The sequence below is a fragment of the Salvelinus alpinus genome, chromosome 19 (assembly GCF_045679555.1).
Source record: "Salvelinus alpinus chromosome 19, SLU_Salpinus.1, whole genome shotgun sequence".
Classification (NCBI taxonomy): Eukaryota; Metazoa; Chordata; class Actinopteri; order Salmoniformes; family Salmonidae; genus Salvelinus; species Salvelinus alpinus.
The window spans coordinates 36,598,895-36,625,543 of record NC_092104.1 but is presented as its reverse complement, the minus strand read 5'-3'; the positions used below and the strand labels follow the sequence as shown (position 1 = coordinate 36,625,543).

At 42.0% G+C, this 26,649-nt stretch overlaps 1 protein-coding gene across 2 annotated transcripts in view; it reads right to left on the bottom strand.

The window, feature by feature from the left end:
- Nucleotides 1-4,195: 4,195 nt before the first annotated feature.
- LOC139545478 (LIM/homeobox protein LMX-1.2-like) overlaps nt 4,196-26,649 on the bottom strand; it is a 53,273-nt gene continuing 30,819 nt past the window's right edge. For both annotated transcript variants that reach the window (XM_071353289.1, XM_071353290.1), the window contains 6 exons: nt 11,675-11,907; nt 9,846-10,021; nt 9,014-9,091; nt 8,525-8,591; nt 6,751-6,912; nt 4,196-5,324 (listed from right to left, as the gene is read on the bottom strand). In XM_071353289.1, the coding sequence (XP_071209390.1) occupies nt 5,173-5,324; nt 6,751-6,912; nt 8,525-8,591; nt 9,014-9,091; nt 9,846-10,021; nt 11,675-11,907 (868 nt within the window). In that variant the 3' untranslated portion in view covers nt 4,196-5,172. The remainder of the gene's footprint in view (nt 5,325-6,750; nt 6,913-8,524; nt 8,592-9,013; nt 9,092-9,845; nt 10,022-11,674; nt 11,908-26,649) is intronic.

The window sequence follows — 26,649 nt, the reverse complement described above, 5'->3', positions numbered from 1 at the left end:
GTCTTGTTTGGTATGACGCTACAAGCTTGGCACACCTTTATTTGGAGAGTTTCTCCCATTCTTCTCTGCAGATCTCCACAAGCACTGTCAGGTTGGATGGGGAGAGTAGCTGCACACCTATCTTCAGGTCTCTACAGAGATGTTTGATCGGGTTCAAGTCCGGGCTCTGGCTGGGCCACTCAAGGACATTCAGAGACTTGTCCTGAAGCAACTCCTGTGTTGTCTTGGCTGTGTGTTTAGTTAGGGTTGTTGTCCTGTTGGAAGGTGAACCTTCACCCCAGTCTGAGGTCCTAAGCGCTCTGGAGCAGGTTTTCATCAAGGATCTCTCTGTACTTTGCCCCGTTCATCTTTCCCTTGATCCTGACTAGTCTCCACTTGCATGATGACGAGTTTCTCACACCACTGGCCTATCTGGGTGATGTTTTTTCTCGCCTGAATTATCTGAATCTAGGATCACAGGGACTCTCTGCAACTATATTCAATGTGCGGGACAAATTTGAGGCTATGATTAAGAAGTTGGAGCTCTTCTCTGTCTGCATTAACAAGGATAACACACGGGTCTTTCCATCGTTGGATGATTTTTTGTGTGCAAATAAACTCAAGCTTACAGACAATGTTAAATGTGATATAGTGAAACACCTGAGTGAGTTGGGTGCACAATTACGCAGGTACTTTCCCGAAACGGATGACACAAACAACTTGATTTGTTATCCCGTTCAGGCCCTGGCTCCAGTCCACTTACCGATATCTGAACAAGAGAGCCTCATCGAAATTGCAGCAAGTGGTTCTGTGAAAATTGAATTTAATCAGAAGCCACTGCCAAGATTTCTTTATTGGGCTGCGCTCAGAGTATCCTGCCTTGGCAAATCTTGCTGTTAAGACACTGATGCCCTTTGCAACCACGTACCTATGTGAGAGTGGATTCTCAGCCCTCACTTGAATGAAACTAAATACAGGCATAGACTGTGTGTGGAAAATTATTTAAGACTGAGACTCTCTCCAATACAACCCAACATTGCAGAGTTATGTGCAGCCGTTCAAGCACACCCTTCTCATTAACCTGTGGTGAGTTATTCACAATTTTCGATGAACCAATAACATGTAATATGTAAGATGGCTAAATAAAGAGCAAAATTATTGATTATTATAATGTTATTATTTGTGCCCTGGACCTATAAGAGCTCTTTGTCACTTCCCACGAGCTGGGTTGTGACAAAAACTCACACTCATTCTTATGTTTAATAAATGCATCGTATAGTGTGTGTGTGTGTGCAGGCTTACAATGATGGCAAAAACAACATTTGAGAGTGCGCTGACCCTGGTGCTAGAGGGGGTACGCAGCTGGAGGTTGAATGTTTGAAGGAGTACGGGACTATAAAAAGTTTTGGAACCACTGATCTAGAAGGTAGAGACAGTACAGGTGCATCAAAGCTGGGGACTGAGAGACTGATAAACAGCTTCCATCTCCAGGCCATCAGACTGTTAAACAGTCATCACTAGCCGGCCTCCGCCCAGTACCCTGCCCTGAATCTTAGACACTGTTACTAGCCGACTACCACCCGGGACTCTACCATGCACCTTAGAGACTGCTGCCCTATGTATACATAGAGTCATTGATCACTGATCACTTTAATAATGTGTACATACTGTTTTTCCCACTTTATATGTACAGTGAGTGCACAAAACATTAGGAACACCTTTCCAATTTTTAGTTGACCCACCTTTTGCCATCAGAACAGCCTCAATTTGTTGGGGCATGGACTCTACAAGGTGTTGAAAGCATTCTACAGAGAAGCTGGCTCATTTTGACTCCAATGCTTCCCACAGTTGTGTCAAGTTGGCTGGATGTCCTTTGGGTGGTAGACCATTCTTGATACACAAGGGAAACTGTTGAGTGAGAAAAACCCAGCAACGTTGCAGTTCTTGACACACTCAAATCAGTGCGCCTGGCACCTACTACCATACCCCGTCCAAAGTCATGTAAATATTTTGTCTTGCCCATTTACCTTCTGAATGGCACACTTACACAATCCATGTCTCAAGGCTTAAAAATTAATTATTCAACCTGTCTCCTCTCCTTCATCTACACCGATTGAAGTGGATTTAACAGTTGACATCAATAAGGAATCATAGCTTTCACCTGGATTCACCTGGTCAGTCTATGTCATGGAAAAAGCAGGTGTTCTTAATGTTTTGTATACTCAGTGTACAGTATATACTGTATTTTAGTCATGCCTCATCCTATATAACTACTGCTGTACACACCTTTTCTAATCACATACTATCCATACTGTCTATACATACCATTCATATACATATACAGTACCAGTCAAACGTTTGGACACACTTACTCATTGAAGGGTTTTTCTTTATTTTTACTATTTTCTACATTGTAGAATAATAGTGAAGACATCACAACTATGAAATACCACACATGGAATCATGTTGTAACCAAAAAGTGTTAAACAAATCAAAATATATTTTATATTTGAGATTCTTCAAAGTATCCACCCTTTGCCTTGATGACAGTTTTGCACACTCTTGGCATTCTCTCAACCAGCTTCACGAGGTAGTCACCTGGAACGCATTTCAATTGTGTGCCTTGTTAAAAGTTAATTTGTGGAATTCCTTTCCTTCTTAATGTGTTTGAGCCAATCAGTTGTGTTGTGACAACGTAGGGTGGTATACAATAAATAATTTAAAAAAAACTTGAATGAGTACGTGTTTCCAAACCTTTGACTGGTACTGTATATTTATATTCCGGACTCTGGACTGGAAGTTAATTTCCTGCAATTCTATACATTTTGCCATGAGGTTTTGTAATGTTAACTTAAACACTGTATTCTCGTAATGCCTCATTCTAATACCGTATTTTCTCTTCTACTGCACTGTACATTACATTCTTAGTATATCTTATGTAAATGAATCTGGTGTACAGTATATACGTATAGATTGCATTTCGATTTCTTGTGATATTCGGGTTGTTAATTTAATTAGCTCCGACATTTCTTGATTTCGTTTTTTAAAATTGCTTATTTGTGTGCTTGTTTAACATTTTACTGCATTGTTAGGATCTAGTAACAAACATTTTGCTGCACCCGCTATAACATCAGCTATATTGTGTACGCGACCAATACATTTTGATTTGATTTTGAATTGATAAACTAGATCTCAGATAACCCCTCATGATTAGAAGAGACTGTAGGCAGCAGGCAGATGGCCAGGCTGGGATCTGGGGGAGTGTCAGCTTGTCTGACCGCATTGAGGAGCTGTCAGGTAGATGAAGGAGCACACAGGTGGTAGCTAGCCTACATTCAAGCAGCCACTGCCTTCCTAGCTGCGTGCTACATCCCCTCCAGGCTGTACTGGGGGGGAGGGTGTCTGGTAGTGATACACGGGTTGACTCATAACCTGTACTCCCTGCGGTTATATCCGTAGGGCGGGCGGGTTTAGGATCATGAAATGTTGTGTGGATGAAGGGTGGGTGCGTGGTGGGCAGGTTGAATAAAGATAAGGAAAAAAAACATCCATGAATGTTTAATTCTTGTGCAATTCATATCTATATGCTATACAGAGTTTTTTCTTTCCTTATTTGTATCTGGCATTAGTGCTTAAGATTTAGGTCCTATCTGTATGCATGCCAAGTACATGCCAATCTCCAAATGCTTTTGGGAACTTGGGCAGAAAAAGCTAATGTAGATCCAAATATTCAATAAATAAATTAGGAAATGTTGAAGAAAAACGTCCTTGTTCAATAAATGTCAAGAGAAAAAAAGTGAACTGTACAGCACATTTTCTATATTTGCGGGTAAGGGTCGGCTGCAGAGCTCAGATTTTCACTTGATCACATATAGTCGGGCGGTTGCGGATGGGTTATTAGCAATTAAGGGTGGGTGTCTGGAGCCTACTCAAGCCATGTTAAATGATCCTGCTCTCTTTCTCTGTGACCCAAACTACTCATCTCTCTCTCTCTCTCTCTCTCTCAAATCATAAATGAACATGATTGTAAATTTAATCCATTCACACAGTTTAATCCAAAAAACAACAAACCTTGCGTTCCATCTCTTTAACAACTTCTGTACCATGAAAATACATGTTACAATTCCTTCTGGGTCACAAAATGATGCAATTGCTATTATGAGGTTCAGTCTTTTTAGTACAAATGTGTTTCAGTGTAGCATGAATTAAGCTATAATCAGGAGAAGAAATAGTGTTTATTCAATGAACCAATCGACTTTGGTAATTTAGCAATTTCTTAACATTGAAAATGTACATTTTACATGGTCTCAAGTCTGTATGAAATAAATAGCACAATTTTGCTCATTTACAGCTTGGCTGAAAAAAGGGTTATGGTTCATAATTAAATGGCATACAAATGAATTGTGATAATCATGTACTCACTAATTACATAACAAAATGTTCTCCTGTTTAAATAAAGCTTTTCAGATTCATAAGTACCTTCAAGAGCATGTTATAGTTAAATAAATAGAATGTTTTCCATTTTAACATGCACAACCAATCTGCTTGGGAAAGTATTTACACCAAACGGACACCACAATGCATCTTTATTTTTCTGAATGTTTATATCTCTCACACACTCTTACTCAAATACACACACACATACCCACATTGTCTCTTGTGAACACACTGTCTATTTACTATGAACACAATATCTTCTCTTTAGGGCTAAAACTATCAATGTGATCAAAATGCTAATGCTGAATGCATTATAAAATGGACACATCTCAACAACTCACAGGTTTTTTTTTCAGGGTTTTTCAGTTTTATGGTCATACGATTAACTATGAAGTCATGCATTATGATAACTGGTGGGCCTGTAGTATTTGGTTTGCGTTTTTAAAATCGGTGGCTCCATTGATTTTCTTTTTGTTGACAAAGAAAGGTGTGCAACTTTTCTGGCAGTAATATACAAATATGCTACCAATAATCTCTAGAAAAAAAGAAAATTGTTTTTTCCCAGGGAATCTCCACTCTCCTCTATTTGAGTCCATTGTCTGCACATGATCCAGGAGTCATTGGAACAGGTCGTTGCTTCTGTCTTGTCCATAGCAGCGTGGAAACTCCTTGATGTGAGGCAGTTGAGGAAGGCGAGAAGCAGAGTTTGTGGATGATCTGCTATATTACATAATATAATTTCTGTATGTGATACTTTCATGATGCAAAGTAAGAGTTCTGCATGGAATAGAGTCGGTCAATGGGTCCCACACGTGCTTGCATGTTCATTTCTGAAGATGCCATGAAGCAGTCACTGAGGCTGGTTAAAGATGTGTCGCTGTCTATGTCATGGAAAATTGAATCATTACCTATAAAGAAGAGAAAGAGAAAAAATTGTTGCAACAATATAATAATTTACAGTCAAAGAAAATACTATACACGGGGCATTGAATAAAAGCAAACTGCAACTTCCAATTGCACTGATAATAAATCTGATATATTTATGACTGTCTTGCAAAGTGATAATTGTTAGTCTTGATGCCCACTTTGAATGATTGTTATTACATTCCATTATAATTCTGAAAACTGTTTTGACAATAACTCTCTGAAAGCATTGTCCTGCCCTCTCTGGGACAGTTACTATGGATCTGAGAGGAACATGTCAACAAGAGGCATCTATCCAAAAGAGCTCAATAATAGCAAATGTTTACGTATCTCATAATTTCTCTTCCTATTATTTTTCTTGTGGGAATTGTTAACTTTATTGCACTCCAGATTTTAATGACACTGTTACAAAAGACAGGGACAGAGTGATGAAGAGACATATCTTTTAATGTGTTGGCAATATCATCCTGCCCTCTATTTATCCCATAAAAACAGAGGAAGTGTGATGAGACTGGGACTTTGGGTGTTGCAATTGCAAGACACAAAATGGAGGCTTTCAGAAATGATATTAAGTTTAGTAAACGATCTTTATGGGGTTGGAGACACTGCTCAAAATGGTCTTCTACCAGTTTCAACCCGTATATGTAAATTAAATGGAAGAATAAAATAACTGATTCAAGTTTTATTTAAACTATTGTGTTTTGTTTGCAATTGCATCCCTGTGTTGTCATGTGTTGCTGCCATGCTATATTGTTGTCTTAGGTCTCTCTTTACGTAGTGTTGTGTTGTCTCTCTTGTCATGATGTGTGTTTTTGTCCTATATTTAAAAATATATATATTTTAATCCCAGCCCCCGCCCCCGCAGGAGGCCTTTTGCGTTTTGGTAGGCCGTCATTGTAAATAAGAATTTGTTCTTAACTGACTTACCTAGTTAAATAAAGGTTAAATGAAAAAAACAAATAAAAATCCCTGTGATTGTCACATATTAATCACATACAATGGTTATTTCGCATCGTGGTACATTACTTCACTCATCATTCTCACCATTGTTTTGATTATAATTTACCGCAAGCCATTTGGATTATCTAAAAGCTCTTCACATAGTCCGCAATGCAAACTGTCAGATAGCATAGCATTGCATGTCACTAAACCCCATACACAGACAGAGAGAACGTATTGAGTGATTGTGGGGTGGGAGGAGGAGGGGGAGTAGAAAACATGTTGGATTGATTTTGAAATGAACTTCAAAATAAACCAGTGGCCTGTGAGTATGTTTGTGTCATCTCATGTGGAAGGGGGTTGCTTGTACTTTGTGCAAGCAGCCTAAGCCAGGGCTCTGTGGCCTGAACACATGTCCCACACTGGGGAGCATGTAAGGTTGAGCAGGGGGGTAGGGGGGTGGATGCTCACCATATGGGTTCATGTGGTCTCCGGGCATCTGTGGGGGAGTGAGGCCCTGTTGGAAGGGGTCTGTACTGTAGCCGTTCTGATCCATGGCAACCAGTTGCTGCTGGGGCGGGGCCAGTGGCGTGAAGGAGTTCATCATGCCCTCCATCCGATTGGACATCACCTCTGTAACACAGCCAACCACATGGAGAAAGACTTTACATGAAGACTCTTGTGTTCCTGGGAGGAAAATCATCAACTCTAAATCTAATACAGAAACTAGACCATGAGCACTGTCTCCATGGAAACCCTCTCTGCTCTGCTGTGGCCAAGGGAGATTCTCCCAGCATTCCCTTGAAGAAGGCAGCTCTTGACTCAGTCAGCGGTGAGTGGGATGCACACACAGCCCTTGTGGGTTTGAGACTGGAGCCCACCACCCTGCACTTTCCTTTACAGTGGTGAGCCCTTGTGAAAAGATGTCTGTCATTCATTTATTTGGGGTTCCAGAAGTTTCCATCACATATGTCTGCTGTAATGCTTTCTTGTTTAAGTTAACTGTACTCAGTAGATTTTGTTATCTAAAATACATATGTCTCCTCACATACTATCCTATCCAGTATTCACAATATGCACTTTTGGGCAACAGCATTTCAGGGCATACTGTATGCCTTTCCCTACAGAGTTTGATAAAAATATTCTAGAGCTGTTGAGTAATAAAATGTCAATGTAAGCCTTGGGATTTCCACAGTAAAGAAAGGTAGCTGCTTTAGCTTGTACAGCTATATTTATGTACTGTGTGCAACATCTCTTAAATCGTGTATCTTCTGTCTTGTGTATACTTTGTGTAGATTCTTCCTCCTATATATATATATCTTGTGTTTTCTTACAATATTGTGAAACCAAATCCTTTCTCCATAGTGGATGTGTGTCTTTCAATTAAGCTTTCATCTGTGCCTGGAATCATATCATTACCACCATTTTATCTAAAATTCCAAATATAATATGATTTGTGAACATTTTACAACCGCTCTAGTGATTCTTCCTCGCGGTGTGGTACAGTGCCAAGGCATTATGTGCAATATTTCTTCATTTTCTCTGTTTTTATTTGTCTTGAATTCTGAGAAGATTGCCTCTGAATACTTGTTGGTGTGGCTCTAACCCTGACAAACAGTTTGTATGACATCATTACAGGAGTGCAGTTTCTGAACGGGAACGTGAGTGTTTGACCTGGCTACAGCATGCGGACTACAGTACTCACACAGGATGGGTCATTTTATATACAAGACTGATTAACAGGTTTTCATTTGTAAATCTCCCCACCCACACACACAGCTGACACGGTCTCCCATGTACCACGCCTGACTGGGGCCACAGACGCTAGCTAGCCTCCTCCACCCCCCCACACACCAGTGGAAACTAGGGCTAATGCGTGGGAGGTCACACACGAGCAGAAGCCATTACGACCGTTCTCCTCCAAAGGTTTGCATGTTGCCTCAATTAATGCCATCTTTTGGAGTGGTCACACAGAGCTGTGGTATACAGTATGTGATTATCCTGCCTCTGTGTTTCTCATTGAAGTGCCATGCTGCACATTTAGCTGGCTGAATCATCATTTTTATTTCTGTTATGTGATAATCCCAGATCACAACTTTTAACACCATGTCAAATGCAAAAGAATTGTCTGAAGCCATGGTAATACGGAAGCAGTAACATCTGTTTTTAAACTACTGAAAGGCTATTGAAAATTATTCTGGGGCAGTGGTTATTGGCCCTCTTCAGCCCAAACTGTAGACTGTACCTTGGCCAAGCCTTTGAGAATTCTGTTGTTCTTGTTGCTGTTGCTGCCTCCTTGCCATCTTCTTCATCTAAAAAAAAAAGACACAGAGTTTTAAGCAACTCCCCAAACTAACGTGCTGTTTTTCATTTGAAAACAATGCTTCTTGTTGCTCACCCCTGAGTGAACTATAGGAACACGTATCTGACTGTACTTTGTTATCAAAGGCTTTTTACGATAATATCAAAAAAAGGAGGTGGATGTAGACATCCAACGTATGACTGAGGTAGATTTGAATGCATTGCACTTTAACTTTACAGAGTTAAATGGAATGCAATGAAATAGTTACATTTATTGTTGATATCTGTGGTGATTTGTTAGCTCCAATACTGTAATGTTTTCCCACTACTGCCAATCTATGTGTATTGCATTGCTATTACTGCATTGCTTGATTAGTAACAAATAACATAATTATCACAAACAACAGTGCCTTTCTGGTGGTTGTGCTCTCACCTTGGCTCTCTGGTTTTGAAACCACACCTGCACCACACGAACACTGAGGCCTGTCTCAGCAGCGAGGGTCTCCCTTACCTTTAACAAGTCAACACAAACGCATTTCAACATCACACAAGAAAACAAACACTTAACTACAGATTGCGGCAGTCTTTTTGGACCTATTGGTTACTGCCTCTTCAAAGCTTTGGAGCGGGTGCAGTGAATGCTTTTAGGGCCTCCACTATGGATGCAGTTCCTCTCTTTCAGAATGTCATTTGGCGCAGGGCAGACCCTCTACCTCAGTTAACACAGACCAGAGTGTTGCTAGCCACTTCAAAGCACAGCTCTGAGGTGCTGGAGATTTTTCAAATTTGTGAATTTTATTTGTAAAACTACTGTAGGTCTCATGGCATTCCTTCAACTCTCCACATGTCATTCTGTCCATGGGGATATTATGAAGTATTAGTATTGGATTTGCATCTACCGTATACTACAAAAACACCTCAAAGTAAGCTTAAAAGATTGATTTTGTTGCTTGTCTTCTCACAAAAGCCAGCTTTCAGTTCATACTGTGTGTATACTGTAGCCGTGCAGACATTTACAGTAGTTTTCCAAATGTAGGTCATTCTTTCAGTTCATTCTCTGTAGCCTAAATACACTTGTTCCTCATAGCTACTTTTGTGCTCAAACTGCAGCTAGCCGCCTTCGTGCTAGAGGTTAAACAAAGTGTTAGTTTTCATCTCCGTTGAGTGTTCAGTAGGCAGACAGTGGGATTAACTCTGTCTGTCTGGTGAAAATAGAGCTGCTTTGGTGGTGACTAGGTCATGTGGAGGAGAGGAGAAGGTCTCACCTTTCTGCAGGGCTTGGAGGACACCTCGAAGGAGGCTTTGAAGGCTCGTCTCTGCTGAGTGTTCAGAATGGTGCGGGGTCGCTTGGGCCTTCTGGGGTCCTTCCCATCATCTCCCTTCCCCTGGCCTCCGGTGCCTTTCTCCTGCTTGATACCCAGATCCCCATCGTCGCTTTTCTCTGCATGGAGATACCATTTTTCACCAATATCAGTATGGGTTTGAGCTGACACCTTCTAAGAAAGTCTGCTGGTAAATAGATGTTCTTTCCAATTCCAAGAGATTCCGACTCCACAAGTGTATCCATAATGAAAGGAGACACGTGGTTTTAATAGTTTCTTATGAATTTATTACAAAACGAATAGGCCACATGCACGATTAGACTTTCAGAGGACTTACCAGAGAAGCACAATGGTATATGCACATTTGTCATTGGATTTGACATTATGTCATTGGTAATTAATTACACTCAGCTTTGGCTGTTTTACACCAAATAAATCTTTGGTAAGAATCCTACATAGCGGATCCACCACAACATGAAAAGGCAGCATGACTGCATATGGGAAATGAACTCAAAATATCAGAGGAAATATCAAATATAGATTTCAGAACCCGAAAATAATAGTAAAATGTACACTGGGTCCCAACAGACAAAAATACTAAAAATATGCTATGCATAAAGAATACAATTGGAAAAGGTTCTAAGACATTCTTACCAAAAGGTGGAAAGCTGATGGGTTTTGTTATTGTCTATTGTAATTGCATGTGTCCATAAAGGGATCTTGGTGTCTCTCTATTGGCACACATAATGTGCCATCTTTTATCATCACATAGTGTGATGGACATTAGATCATTAATCTGACAAGCAATATCAGTGTACATAATATAAAGATACTCATACTTAAAATGCTAAACTTCATGAGTTTACAAAGATAATGATCAAATCCAATGTTAAATAATGTGTCCCCAATGCATTCATTACAACATTCAAGGCCTGGGTGAGTGAAAGGCAGTGTTCTCAGAAACAGCAGCACTTTCAATTAAAGCAACAAATGATGTGGGCTTCCAGTGATGGCTTAGAGATGCATACATGATGGTTTCGTTCTGTCTGCTGTCATCTGGTTCTGATTCTCTACTGTAAATAGTGTGGTGTAGTATGCTAAACTGTATTTCACCAGTTGATTTCTATATTTTATTTTCTGTATATGCCGAGGTTAACCTCTGTTCATGTAAAATCTTGAATTTGGAGACACTCCAAAAGAATGCCCATGTGATACACGAGGACAAAACGAAGTGTGGAAGTAAAATAAATATTCCTTTAAGTTGACAAAAGTTGACACAGACAGATGTGTTTGACAAATTCTCTGCCTTTGTGTGCATGTTTAAATGAGAGCCAGATGGGTCTGAACAGTGAGGCTTGGCGAGATGCCTCATTGTGTGGAGGCGAGGAGTACAGAGGAGAAGATAAGAGGAGCTCCGCTCGGCCTTCTGCAGAAAGGCCCTAAATCCTCCCGTCAGTCATCATGATACACTGATTTAATTATTTCCAGCAAAAGAGCCCGCCGGCACAAGGACCCAACAGCCATTAATACAGTGCCTTTTTGTCTTCCCTGTTTCGACTTCCTAGCCCAATACATTTTTGATCCCTGCCCATAATATCCATTGTACATTGAATAAAATGAATGAATGACTGAATAAAATCACTCAAAACTGTGGGTCTCACCCAGAATATGTTTTCATAATTGTCTGTGTTTGCGTGAGTGCGAGTGTGTGTTCTTCTGTTTCTGCGTGTACTGTATTGTACTGTACTGACTGCGATAGGATTTGGTCTTACCTGAGTCGGAGTCGTCCGGGCTGACAGAACTGAGCAGGTCCTTCTCCTTCTCGTAGTCACTCTTACACAGCAGCTGGCCCTCCTTCAAGACAAACTCATCCCCTTTTCTCAGCTGCCGGTCACACACACAGCAGGAGAAGCAGTTGAGGTGGTATACACACTCCAGAGCACGCATCACAAACTCTGTGGGGGCGATCTTCTCCAGGCATCCACTACACTTGGCGGCAAACAATCTATGGAAGGTGAGAGAAAAGGCACCATTACTAATCAGATTAATCAACAACGTACGTTACATTAATAATACAATCTGATCACAGAATCAAGGGGGGTCAACTTAGTCTCCCGAGCTTGACCTGTCATCATTTTTTTATTATTAAGTGTGTTTGAGGGTGACAGGCCGCTGTGGCTGATTCTGTGTGCAGCCAGTACCAGTGAGTGATCCCTTTGACTGGAGTTCATGTGTGTAAGTGACTAGGGTCCCCCTATCCCCATGCCACTCCAACAGAGCTTGGTCATGGGCACCTAAATGCCTCTTAGCCTCAGACAGCTGACCGACACTGGGTTCAGTCAGTTATGATGCTCAATTAGAATCAGCACATTAAACCCTACATGTCCTTTTTTCTCTTTTTATTTGTTTATCGTAATCACTGTTTCTCTGTCAGATTAGCATCTGATTCTTTGCAGGTTGTCAGCATGGTCTGTTTGAGTAATGACTAGGAACTGGAACATGCCCACTGTGTCCTCGTACTTTTCTACACCCACTATATCTGATTAATCTCCTCCTACTCATCACACTGTTTTAAATCTCATCTGGCCATCCTAAACCAGCCTCTATGGTGCATTAACACTTCCATCTTCCATTATATCCTTTCAGGAAGATGTCAAACTGTTTGTATTGTTTTATTGGTGGCTGGGAGAGTTTTAATTCATTTGCTGTCGTTCAGAAGGAGAATCATTAACTGGGCAAGGAGGCAGAGAGTGTGGTTGATGTTGTCCAGCCGTGAAGCTGGTTTTATTAGCATGCTCTTTGTTTTCGTTGGTCTGGAGGACAGCTGGCAGCCGCCTATCTATTTGTGGTGAACATCTATTTCATTGTGCAAGGGAGAGAGCGAGAGGGAGGGAATAGAGAGAGAGAGAGAGAGCAGCAATTGACATCATCTGCTGTTTCAGGACAGGGATGAGCGATAGTGATGAATATGTTTAAATATGAGGGGAGAGAAACCCAGGGAAGGTTTTGTCATGCTAATATTATTGTAGGTGCTGATTGAGAACTGATAGGGAGTTTGTGTCTGCCACACAGTTCAGTAGAGCAGCTGCTTGCATGGTTGAAACAAGAGACACGTTTGGTTGCTGTTTCTAGTCTCTACATCTCATATCAGCTCCATCTTTGAGCGGCCAGTTACTACAAATCAGACTGTTGTCAGCAAGCCAAACTTTTCTCACTATAATGGCAAAACAACAGAGATATCAGAATTGGCACACGCATGCTTTAATCTTTCAATTATTACAATACATTAAGACGATTATTATTAAACTATGGAAAAACCTAGAGGATAATCGCTTAAAAAATATATTTTTGGCACATTTTGCAAACAAGCTGATTTCTTGTGAAAGCAACCTGCAGACCTACAGAATGATGCTTATCTGCTCAACGATGAAATTACTGTGATCCAACAAAATGTGTAATTCATATCATCTTAAACATCACCTAATATTAATTTAACCTTTGTTTAGGCAGAGTCCCACTGAGACCAAAGTATATTTTGCAAGGCAGCCCTGCATTACATGGGCAGCAAGCAATTACACATTAAATATTCAAGCTGTGTCAAACGATAATAGCAGGGACATACATACAGATGTAGGATCTTAATTTGAAACAGTTTGCTACAGCAGGAAAATAATCCTGCATTAACAGGAAATGTGAATTATTATGTGGAGTATAATTAATGGCATTTTTTTGTAGGGGTTGATATATTTTTCGTTAGGGCATATCAAGTCTGAAATTTTAAAGTGGAAATTACAAACTTAAACCTTGTATACACAAAAAGTTTGCATTTCCTGCTATGCAGGAAAATTCTCAGCAACAAAAGAGCGAACAAATTAAGGTCCTACATCTGTAATCCAATATCTACCGCAAAAGTGTAGGAGTAAAACAAAAAGTCCTCGTGGATCAACCTTACAGTTGCATGGAATGTTGGCTATCGCTGTTTAAACAAATCTAAATATTCACAAGATAGATGAATAATAATTCATAACTTTAGAGAGAAGGACTGTCTAACTGTTGCATGCTGGGGTTGAGGGACATGAGGGGATGAATGTGTGGTGACCAGCCCAGAGGTCCAGCTCTAATGTTTAGCTAATGATTGGCGTCTGAGAGGAGAAAGGCAGAGGAAATGACTTGTTAGTATGGTTTTGATATGTCCCAGATTCCACATTCACCTTCAACCGCTCTCTCAAATCTTCTCACCCAGATAAAAACATTCTTATTCAGACCCTTCTTTTCTTTCTTTCTTTTCCTCTACGATTCTAATCTTGTAAGCCATTATTTTTCTATTTCCCCTCTGTCACTTTGCATTATTTTTGGTGCTGTAATTCCTATTTGTCCCTTCTGGAATCTTCCTGTCCTGCTTTGTCCTCTGGTCTAATCCAGACTTCTAGCCTGTTGTCGGCCCCTGTACCCCATTCTCAGTGGGGTTCAGATGGAATATCCATGCATGACGCCCCTTCTATGGCAACCACACCTCCACAGGAAGGCACCGGCGACTTTTCGGATGGGCAGAGAGGGCCTTTCAGAAGCTGGCAGCAGAAGTAAATCCTTCTCTAAGGAACAAGGGGAATTAGCAGGGAGCACTGGACTAGGGATTTAACCCCTCTCCTTTGAAAGGCCCAGTCACTCCGACTCCCGCGGCTAGCTACAATCAAACAGGGGGGGGGGGGGGTCGCGGTGCAGAAAGGAGAACACAGCTCCCTGAATGACACAAGCACTGGATTGTGGAGGAGCCTAATCCCACTTTAATACCTTTCCAAGTTCAGCTCCTAAAGAATGCTCTTTAAAACAACACCAGTGTGTGAGCAGTGAAGGACAACCAGAGGGAGGCACGCTATTCAACCTCCATAACATTACCTGATTAGCAGATAGAGGCCCGGGCGGTGGGGAGAACATGCCCACGGGAGACAGGGGAAAGACACAGATGATGATGATCACGCTGATCTGTAAAATACTATAATAAACACATCAACTATCAAGGTCATGCTGACTCCAGCCCTAAGATGAACAGGGTCTGCAGTTTGAAGTGTAGGCTAAGCTCTTTGTAAAAGCTAATGGGGCAAGAGGGATAAGATGCAGCAGTTGGTGTAGTGCTGGGCTAGCATGGTTTTTCAATATCCTTTTACAAACCGACTCATATCACTCAAAAATGACAAACTGTCTCAAGGACTCAAAATGCCATTTGAAATCAGAATCTGCCCAAAATGAACCAATGAAAAAAGAATGCATCAGTTTCTGCTGCTGCCCATAGTGACCCGTCTATTGAAGCCTGCGTTAAGAAGACTGTTGTTTGTTGTGTGCTCAGCAGCTGTGCTGTTATACACTTACTGAGGACGGAGATAGAGCACGGACCACAAAGAGGACCACCAGCAGGATCCTCTGTCCCTGCTTTCGTTTGCAGTCAGGATCTGCGTTTCTCTCCTCCCACACCTGAGCGCACAGATCAGCCGATAAGACCCTCTAGTGTGGATCAATGACCACGTTTCAAGCAGCAAAGTGCCAATATTTACCCAGGCGTTCTCAGCATTGGACCTCATCAGTAGAATAAAAGATCATCTCAGCAGATACCTTTAAGATGGCTCCCAGGGGAATCATTCATCCTTCCATCCTTCCATCTCTTAGCACTCAATATCTTTGCCTCTTATTTTTTCTCTATTTATTTTTTATTTATTTCTCTCTCGCTTTCTCTCTCTCTCTCTCTCTCTCTCTCTCTCTCTCTCTCTCTCTCTCTCTCTCTCTCTCTCCCTCTCTCTCTCTCTCTCTCTCTCTCTCTCTCTCTCTCTCTCTCTCTCTCTCTCTCTCTCTCTCTCTCTCTCTCTCTCTCTCTCTCTCTCTCTCTCTCTCTCTCTCTCTCTCTCTCTCTCTCTCTCTCTCTCTCTCTCTCTCTCTCTCTCTCTTTCTTTCTGTCATGCTCACATTCTAGCTAGCTGTACTGAGATTCACAAGAACCTATACTCTGACCTTGCTAAAAGCAATGTAAAACAGTAAATGGAACAGCAGCATTTCATCATTACTCTGCATTCACCTATGGCGAATTCAGCTATGCACCCTCAAAGCACTTTAAGATGGAAATTACTCAACTTTTTGAAAAGCTTCCTCAGATAGAGATATTTAAAAAATATATATCCCTAGTCTGGTCAAAGGAAAAGCTCAGTGCAGCTGAGAGGCCTCAGCCTTTGGAGTCGTGGGTTTTCACCTCCCTGTTCCTCTTCTTTCTTTCTCCTGCTAAGGCCCACTGCAGAAGTATGCACTTTCCCTTTGAACAGATTAGAAGCAACTTAAAGTGTGACAACATCTTAAGCTTTCACCACATGTTGCCAATGATTTCCCACTAAAGACATTACTTTCAATGCTTCTGCCACAGTGATAAGGATCAGGCTGAGAGAAAGGGATAAAAGAGGAGCCCGGAGGATGAGAAAGAGGTATGGAGGAGTTTGTGGCTTGATAATCATGGTACATTTAGCAGCACATGGTCTCGTCTCACCTACTCCCCTTTTGCTATTAAACAACCAGAGAAATAGCATAACAATTTAGTGGGAGAATAGCCCAGGCTATTATGTCCTCGCATCCCCTTCAAAAGAAAGAGAGGATCAGGATTAACCCACGGAACAGCTGTAAACAATCACTTTGAAGATGGCCCTCCTTGTTTCACTAGGAAGCGGGTGGGCCTGTAAGGCTGGCCATGTCAATCACCTAGACGTGAGGGATGAGGTGTATGGAACAGGGTCACAGCCACAGGAAGGTCTCCGGACACTGAATGCAGACTGAGGACCTGTGGAGCAATCGGTCAACACCGCATGGCTGGAAGCTCATTGATTTACAGGCTACATCTCTGGCTTGACCTTTCTCTCCAGCCATCCATCTCCACCGCAGTCCAACAAGAGCCCAAGTTGTCTGTCTCCTGGAAACCAAGGAGAAGGGTGGAGGCAGCGACCAGAGGAGAGAGGGGTGGAGGGAAAGAGGGTTGGAGGGAGAGACCAGAGGAAAGAGGGGTGGAGGCAGAGACCAGAGGAGAGAGGAGTGGAGGGAGAGACCAGAGAAGAGAAGGGTGGAAGGAGAGACCAGAGGAGAGAGGGGTGGAGGGAAAGACCAGAGGAAAGAGGGGTGGAGGCAGAGACCAGAGAAGAGAAGGGTGGAGGCAGCGACCAGAGGAGAGAGGGGTGGAGGCAGAGACCAGAGGAGAGAGGAGTGGAGGGAGAGACCAGAGAAGAGAAGGGTGGAAGGAGAGACCAGAGGAGAGAGGGGTGGAGGGAAAGAGGGGTGGAGGGAGAGACCAGAGGCCAAGGATACTGATAAACAGCAGCTCCTGTTAAAAACATGTTAACTCTGTTCCAAGGAAGACTGAAGTGTAACAGCATGAATATTAGATATAGAGTTGAACAGCTTTACTGGTTGTGGATGTATGTTACGTGCAAAAACATGTGATGCCCAGATGTTCCTTTGTGCATAGATGGCGATCCTTAACATTTAGAAAATGACTTTGTTATGTACAATTGTGTTGGCTACTAGACAGCACTTTAGACCACAGAGGCACATGTTCTAAATATAGTAGCCTCAACTATAACCCTACTTTGTCTAATTGCTTACAGTGATAACCACAGTTGTAAAACACACAGCATAGAGAGGGACTTGACATGCGAGAGTATGGACTGTCATCATAACTAAAACAACACTAAACTTGTTAATTTACACTCAATTACATTTCAAATCTAGGGCATAACAAAATGGTAATCTAGAGCACCATTACTTTTAATAATCCTAAAGGATATGGCTCCATAGCAGTATGGTCTCAGCATGTATCTTAGGTTGGTGTGTTTAGACGCGTGTAGAAAGTAATGAAGCCAAATAAGAAGTGCCATCCTTCTAGTCCCCAGGGCCAGCTCCAGTCAGCCCTAAAACCTGCTTAATCACCCCCCTCCCCGCTAACAAAACATTAGCATAGTAATGGACTTCAAATGGAGCCGCTTTGTTTTTTAATTAAACTCTCAGCAGGTAAAAGTAACCCATTAGAGGAAAATGTACACACTACTAACGGCTCAAAGGTGCCATCTCCATCACTTCTCTCTCACATGGGCTCTCCCTCTATACTATATAGTGAGGCTGGCATTTGTAAGATGCCTTGCTGAAGGAAGCTATGAGCGCATGTGCACCTGACCCAAAATGCCAATGAAAACATATGGCATAGTTTTTGGATATCACTATGTTTTAAACATTAGTTACATAGTGAGTCACAGTCTGGGCTGAGGTGTTATTCTCATCACTTGACCCCCACTGCCGGTCTGGCTCAGATGAACACACTGTTTCTATGACTACATGATCTCCTATGTACTGGAATGCTGAAAGATTTCTTCAGGCAAGCCTCTGGCCACACAGACAGCCAGCCGGCTAGTCATGTTAGATTGGGCAATATCACTGTATTACACAACTACACACAGCAAACCTCTGCTTTTAGTCACATTCAAATGATCACATGCCAACAATTGTGTTTTTCCCACACTAGTCACGAGATGAAACAAGGTGAAACAAGTTGTGTCATGTCGTTCAATGTCAATATCAAATGTCTACACATCGCTTTAGAAGACAAAATGCATGAACTTCTATGGCAGGTGTTTGTTCCCTTAAAATTGCAATTTGTCTACTGCAGCATGTTGGTCTTCCAGGTTCACCAGATGCTGTAAACCCTGTGGGCACAACCTGGCAGTCAGCTGTGGGAGGATAAAAGGACATGTCACTGGGAGAGCCTCATCACACGTATAGGAAAAGGCCAGACACCAACCAGGGCCCTGACATGTTACTGCTGCCTCTGTCTATCATTTACCAGACATTCTGCGGCACCGGCAATCAGAACACAGAGCTAGAAGCAACACCTACATGCCTCCAAGCATTGATCAAGTTGTTGTGCACTTAAGACTGCCGTTCTTTGGGATTTCTTACAGCCAGTGCTCCGTGTCTGTACTATGGAGTCCCATAGGGTTGATGTTGAGCTTAAAGGCCTGCTGATGACACATCATCACCATCTTTCTCATGAGTTTATAATAGATGCAAATTACACCACACAGTTAAACTCTGTCTTTGTCACTCTGTAGTCAAGACAGAGAGAGAGGTAACTTTCTCTGCATGTTAGGGAAAGAGTTGTGCTTCAAGCACACAGTGAAAGAAAAGCTCATGTTGAAATGTGAAAGGACAGTGAGATCGCTGGCCAGCAGAAGAGGCTGAGTACACAACTAAGCGGGCGAGCAGGCAGCCAGGTACACAAGTGCTGTTTGGACAGCTGTAGTTTCTGTGGATGGACACTCAATGCAACATCGCATTCAAGCCCTGCTTCCACACAGTGTCATCACTCACTTTGCATTATAGAGTGGGGTACAGGGTTGGGTAGGTTACTTTCTAAATGTAATCCGTTACAGTTACTAGTTACCTGTCACAAAATTGTAATCAGTAATGCAACTTTTGGATTACCCAAACTCAGTAACGTAATCTGATTACATATTGTTACTTTTAAATTACTTTCCCCTTAAGAGTCATTAGAAGAATACAAAAATGTATATATTGCAGGATAAATCAATGTTAAAGTTTACATAGCTGGACATATATGGATGTAAAATTTTACTTTATGGGTTGGTTATGTAGGCCTCTTCTAACCCATCACTTGTTACTATATTTAATAATAAAATAAAATAATTTCTTCACATTAATATATATAATTTACTAGTGCAAAAATGGATGTAGCAACTACAGATTGTCTATCAAAAGTGTGCGAGTTTGAGCATGTGTCCATTAGTCCATTAGCATGTGTCCACATGGATTAAAAACATGATCAGCATGAATTAGATTGAGCAATAAAAAAAAAACTTTTATTCCATAGGCTGGGATCCGCACTGTGCAGCTGTTGCAAGAGCGCATTTTTCACTGGCTGTCCACTGGTTTCAAAAATAAACTTCTTGAATTCAACCATTATTGGGTTCAAATACACATTTAGATTTGTGAACAGCCATCCACAACAACCACAATCCGTAAGCCGCAAATAGCTAAATGAGAGAGCAGCAGTGTGATTCACATCAATGTGCTATGTAGATATCAATAATAAGTGATATCCGTATCGCCGTAGACTACACCACTACTGTCATCCTTACCTTCAAGCGTTTATTCAAGTTGGATAATCTTTTGATGCCGACAGCAGTCGCACCATTGTAAGACATAGCTTGTACGGTAGCCTACAAAAACCTAATTCATGCTCTTTTCCCTCGATCCATCAAACACATTTGGTGCGTCATCACAGTGGTCAGACTCGCTCGGGTGGAATACAGCCTTTTTTCAATGCTGATTTGAATGTCATTGAGAAAACAGAGAAGTGTCAAATATTTTTTTTCGCAAACATCTTTTCTGAATTTAAAAGTAATCCTCAAAGTAATCATCTAGTTTTTCCAAAGTATCTGTAATCTGATTACAATATGTTTGCTGGTAAAGTAAAGGATTACAGTTACAATTGTTTTCTAATCCCTTACATGTAACTCCCCAACCCTGGTGGGTTATAAAATAAATCACTGAAATGAGCGAGTTTACAATACATAGGATAGACTAACTTCCTGATTAGTGCATCTAGAATAGAATAGAATAAAACTTTATTGTCCATCCTGGATGGACATTTTTCTTTGGCATCACCTTACATTAAAAATATCAAATACACATACATTCTCACATCACACATATTTAAACCAGTCAGTCCATCATACTGCATACACTAAAAACATATGGGGACACTGATACATTCACTCAGAACTGACCGCTGCCCCAACTGCACTGTTAAAATAGATAGATAAGTACATATACCGATACAATTTACGTTGCATTTAGTAGTCCAACAGTACAAGGAACAAATGAATGTTTGAACACATTTACTAACTAATAGCATAATATTCAAGGTAATAATCAATAGACTGTCTATAGGTTTTCATTCCATTACATCATCGTAACTGTCTCTAAACAGGACTTTTATCTTCGATTCAAAACAGCTGAATTTATTTGTCTACAAACGAGGCAGAAGGCTGTGAATTACAAGGCTGGTATTAATCGTGATCTGCTTCTTCTCACTCCCCCCAGTCAGTCCAGCCGACAGTAACTGAAGCTGTTTGTATGGCCCATCTCCCCGGCCGCCCTGTTGGAGATGTGACATCTTTACAGCACATGCTCTGCAAATGAGAACCCGCCGAGAACAGAGCGAGGGCTGGGGACAGCTTGCATTTAAAGCCACTGTAAATTCCTCCGCACCCATTTTATATTTTTAATAACTCTATCGCAGGTCCTCTGTCTGTCTGCCCCTTCCAAGCGAATCTAGGTGAGGTGTAGCAGACCCCCCATTAAGGGCTTGGCCCACTCAATGAGGCATCCTGGGTGATTGCTCCTTTAGAGAGGGGGAGCTGGGGATGGCTAGCTACACTGGTAGTAATAGCTATCAGATGTTGTGGAGTATACTGCTGCCTATAACTGCCCACATCTACGGTCTGCTTTTCACAACAATGGACCTGAGGCTTTCTGTACTCAGCCCAGGTTAGGGCAGTTAGGGCAGAGGAGGCTCTGAGTCTGTGTGCTCATTACCAGCTAGTGCATCTGAGGGCTGACATCATCCTTCAAACATGGAGAGGCTGTACTGTAAAAGCACAGTACATAAAATAAACCAAGGGTAATGGCTAATGTTCCAGTTTTTTCTGTAAGTCAATTTGGAGGTCTCTGATGATGAATGACCTGATCCCCTATCAAACATCAATCTAGGAAGAAAAGTTAAAGACACAAAAAACTATGGTTGTTTAACTTTATTGAATAAATGGGTGCTAATTACTAAAAACTGGAATTATATTTGGGGAATTTCTTGGGGGGAAATATATATGGAAAATCTGTTTTCACATTATGTGCTGAAATGGTTAAAAAACAACATTTGGAGTGGAGGGCTTTATAATTACTATTGACCCCAGAAGGTCCTGGACTAAGAAATAAAACAAACAGTAATATGAGGTGCTCTAAAGCGGAGGTCTGCAAATATGCAAAGACAGGGTCTGCTGGAAAACCTCACGTTTTGGCTTCTTTTCTCCGCTCCTAATCTGTGGGCGAACACAATATTAAGACGGCTTTGGTGCCACTTGTGACCCAGCTGTTCACTAATGAAAAATTCCACAGCTCCGTGGAGAGGCCAATGGGGCCTGCCCCCTCTACCCCAAACCAAGCCCTGTCCATCTTGTGGAGTTTACCATGGCTAAAAGATACTGGATTAATAGGTAGAGCGAGAGGCAGACAATCTGGAAGAAAATCCCATGTGTGTTTTCCCCCTCCGCTTCCTCCCATCCTTAGGATATTGGTGTGAAGACAAGTGTTTGCCCAGGTTTTAATTATGAGCAATAATGTGGTGATTATTGTGATGGTGGATAGTTGGATGAGGGGCTTTATTTATTCAACAGAGATTCAAGCTAAGCCTAAAATCAGTCTGGAGAGAAGAATCTGAGACTGCTGGGGTTAAGCCATTGTCCATGAGAGCCGGACTCGTCTGTTTGTGTTCCTGCTTTTTCACCCTCTCCACTGATTCCCTGTCTTTCTGAGTGACGTAAACCTCTTAAGACTGTTCCGATTGATGGAGATGGAGATCACTTTTGATAATCTCTGCCTATTATCTTCATTACAGAAAAGCACTGACCATAAGGAATCAACACCAAAAGTGTACATTTCCAGCACAACCACCACAGAAATTCTAAATATATTTCAATAATCCTCAAGGGTCCTTTATTGAAGATCACCCCATCACCATGTTCCTGTCTGGCTAAGTATACAAATACACATTTAATAGATATACTGGAAGTTGGCACCTAGCTGTGAAACGGCAAGGCACAGTCAACAGCTGCTCATCTGACTCCCCTAGTTGAGTCTAAAATACTATTTAGGCTGTAAAATGACCTCTAATCTAAAGATACTGTATCAGATGTATATCATTTCATAATCACATACTTTGACGAATTTACAAAAGACTCCCTTAATTAAAAACGTGGGCTCTTAATTCCGAAAAGGTTTTGACACGATATTCCTAGAGTGCAAGGCAGGCAATTTAACCAGACTGTAGTAATGCTCTTAAAAAGACCTGGTTAAAGATTGTTTTGTGGGAAAGCATGTTGCCATGGCAGCATTGGCAGGAGCTATAACATGAGATGTGTGTGATAATGTCCTGGAGGGTCTCAGCGTGAGGACACCACAACATCCTCTCCACAGCCAGGAGACAGAGGCAGTGTTCTTTATTAAAGGACATTTTCTAGGTAAGGGGCACAGCACAGCAAACATTAACCAGGGAGATGTCTGGGACGCATGGGAGAGAAGGAGGTTTACTTGAAATCCTACTGCTGCTTATTTTAGGGAGGACGTTCACTGGGGGACCTCTGAGAACTCTGATTCTCTCAACAACAAGAAAATATCACAAAGGCTTTTTCTTGACAGGGATCTCAAAATCAGAAATGTATGCATTGGAAAGGGCACCAGCTTTACAAGACGAAGCCACAGATAATGGAAAACGATAGAGGGAACAAATGAAAGAGAGTGGGAGAGGATAAGAGAAAAAGCCAAAGAAATACAAACAATCTTTTTCAATGACAGGATGTTTCAGGACCCAAAGGTTAGGGATTAACACTCAGATTAGCATGCAAATAATATATTAGAATTTCTGATCTGCAGGTCCCTTCAAAGGAATAAATCCAAGATTAGCAGGTGTTATGCTAAAAAGCTTTTTGTGTGACATAGTTACACTAGCCAAACAAATATGTCTTTCAGTGAGAAGGGCTGGCATGAATGTATTGCCGTAGCCATAGAAGCCAACTGGTATCTAAGAGCCTTGGAGAGGGGGCAGTGTTGGAATGTGTCAGACAGACAGAGGGGCGCGCACACACCACAGAGCTAACCAAAAACCTGCTGTTTCACAAAAAAGCATAATCTACTCCACTGTTCTGCTTACAGACCACCTATAAATATCAAGTGTCTTTGGCCGAGGAAAATAAAAAGGTTCATTGTGAGATCACAAAGCTTCTCAGTGCCTGATTATCACTGTATTGTCTATGTTTTGTGTGGGAGAGGAGCCAATTGAGGAAGATTGACATAAAAATGTGTATTCATTAAGAGAAGCATTCACACAAAACATGCAGTTTACTGAAAATGACATTGTGACGTACAGTCTGTTTTCTAAAGTAGATGGAACATATGTGCATATAAATGCTGAAATCAGGTGTTCACCATTTTGTTGGCTAAGAATTGTCACTCATATGCCACTGACAGGGAGTTGGCGAGCCTTTAAAGAAAGAGAGCCTGAGACTGCAGAGGATAAGATCAGCTACAACGACGGCCCAGGATTTCTCTGGCGGGAAACTGACTGGCTGAAGCATTCAGGAAATTCTGGCAAAGACACAGCATGACGCATGGACCGGCAATGCCATAACGAGGTCAGTTATGGTATGATAGTACAACAGTAACATGGAACTGGTCTGGTACCACTCCAAATTAAAACGATGGAAGAAAATCTTGCACTGAAATATCACTATTAGGCATTGGGTTATTTTCAAATGCTAATGGTTTTGATTTGATACCGTTATGTAATTGTAATAAGGAATGACAATCAGAGACTAATATTCAGCATTTTCCCTGAGATGGAATCATCAAACTAGAGGGCAATCATAAAGTCATTTGGAAAGGTCTGCAAACATTCATTAAGAGGTAAGTTACTGCAAAGTGCAGGCAATGAGCGGGTTAGCAATTAATTCCTTGTTCACAGATAGTGAGCCTTAACATTTCTGCTGCTTTACAGTATACTAAAGAAAGATTCAGATACAAAGTTTGCAATATTGCCTAAAATAACATTTACAACACTTTATGTGGTCTGCTCTGTGTTTTAAACCTTCCATCTTGAAGATGCCAGAGCACCTGAGCAGTAGTATTTTCCCTTTGTGAAATGGGAATGATTATATTTACTGGGCGTAGAGAGCCCAGCTATTTCTATAACAACGGCATAAAGAACATCAAATATTCTCCACTGCAGAGAGAAAACCATGAACAGCAATGTCTCGGCATCACAGAGGTGAGAATAACATACTGTAACGTCTAGACATTGTGCAAGAGACAAATATCACCCCAAAAGAACAATAAATGAATTGTCTGAGATTTCCCTTACTTGCTGATACTTGTGTTGTGAATCTGAATTGGAGGTATTTGTGTGTGTTTCATCTTGACAGGGTTTTTTCCACCCTACATGTTACCATCTAATGTTACCGTGAGGCTATTCTGTTCATGTATTCAAGCATGTATTTTGCCTCCAGAGATCTGGCAAAGAGGTTGTCTGTCTGCGTTGCCCTCTATCTTTCCCACACACACAAACACACACGGCTCTCTTTCATGCAGTTGGCAGAGTGTTTGTGTGAATCACTCCAGCTGGAAGAGAACAGGTTTGACAAAATTCCATTTTTTCCACGTGGAGCCTTCGAGGCACAGAGAGGAACGGCAAAGCATGGTAGAGCACGTACCATCTCCCCACAACCCAACCCACACTCTGACTCCCCACATTCCCTACTGACACCCAACTCATCTCGCTGGTTAAACCGTGGCTCCTGACTGCACACTACCCCTCTGACTGGCCACTGAGGGATTGACCCGTGTAGTCAGAAGTGTTTTTTAAGGGCAAAGACACCTTAGCACCACTTCTTTCTAAACACTTCTTTCAAACCTGTAAGTGCCATCAGCTGTGGGGTAAGAGGATGAATCCTGTTTAACAGAGATCTAACCTCTCTAGGGTATGTGACGTTGTGCCAGCTGTATGTCCAGTGCACGTGGATGTGTACAATGAGGTTCTTGTCTACCAAACACCATTCCTTATGACAAATGAATAACATGAAGCTCTATTTCTCCTCAGAAAGTGACAACGTCTCCTCCTGCACTGACAACCTCGGTGAGCCCTGTATTCACCAGCCAATTTTACAGTCCCTTTAGACGTGTACAGTCCCTCATTGTGCCTGGGAGCAGCCCATTCTCTCACCCTGCCCACAAAAAACAGCTGTTTGGATAATGCAGTTGCAGCACTTTATGTTACAGAATGACACACGGAGGGGAAGAGGCAGAGCTTAAAGCCACTGAAAAGTATCTGAAACACACAAGAGAAAATGCACACAAATATCCACTCATACAGTATGAATACAGGCACCAAGCAGGATGGGGTGGTGAACCACAAATACAGCTAGAGGTTATGGGGACCTGCTGAGGGACTAACAGGAGGACGCGTCCCACCAGCCGGAGCTGCAGTCCCAGGGGGGTGAGGGGGTGTGTGGCTCTCTGCCCCACCAGGGCCTGTAGCTCGCCTATCCTCAGGGCAGTCACCCTCCTCTCAACCTCCCACCTCTATACGCTAATGACAAAGCCCTGAGGCCTCGTCACCCCCACCCCCCTACCTCCCCTCTCCTCGTCCGCTGTCATTCCCAGGTGCCTGTCAGAGGGGTGTCTGTTTCACGACTGGTGTCACCATGGCCCCAGGCCCAGCCTTTCATTTGAAGTGCCCTGGCCCAGCTCTGCCACGGCCTGATCCCATGGCCCGCGGCCTGGGCCATTGTCTTGCCTCAGAGAAACACCATTATTTCAACTCAATTTACTGTGAGTAAACACTGAGTGATGAACCCCCACCCCCCACACTCTCTCCCTGACCCAT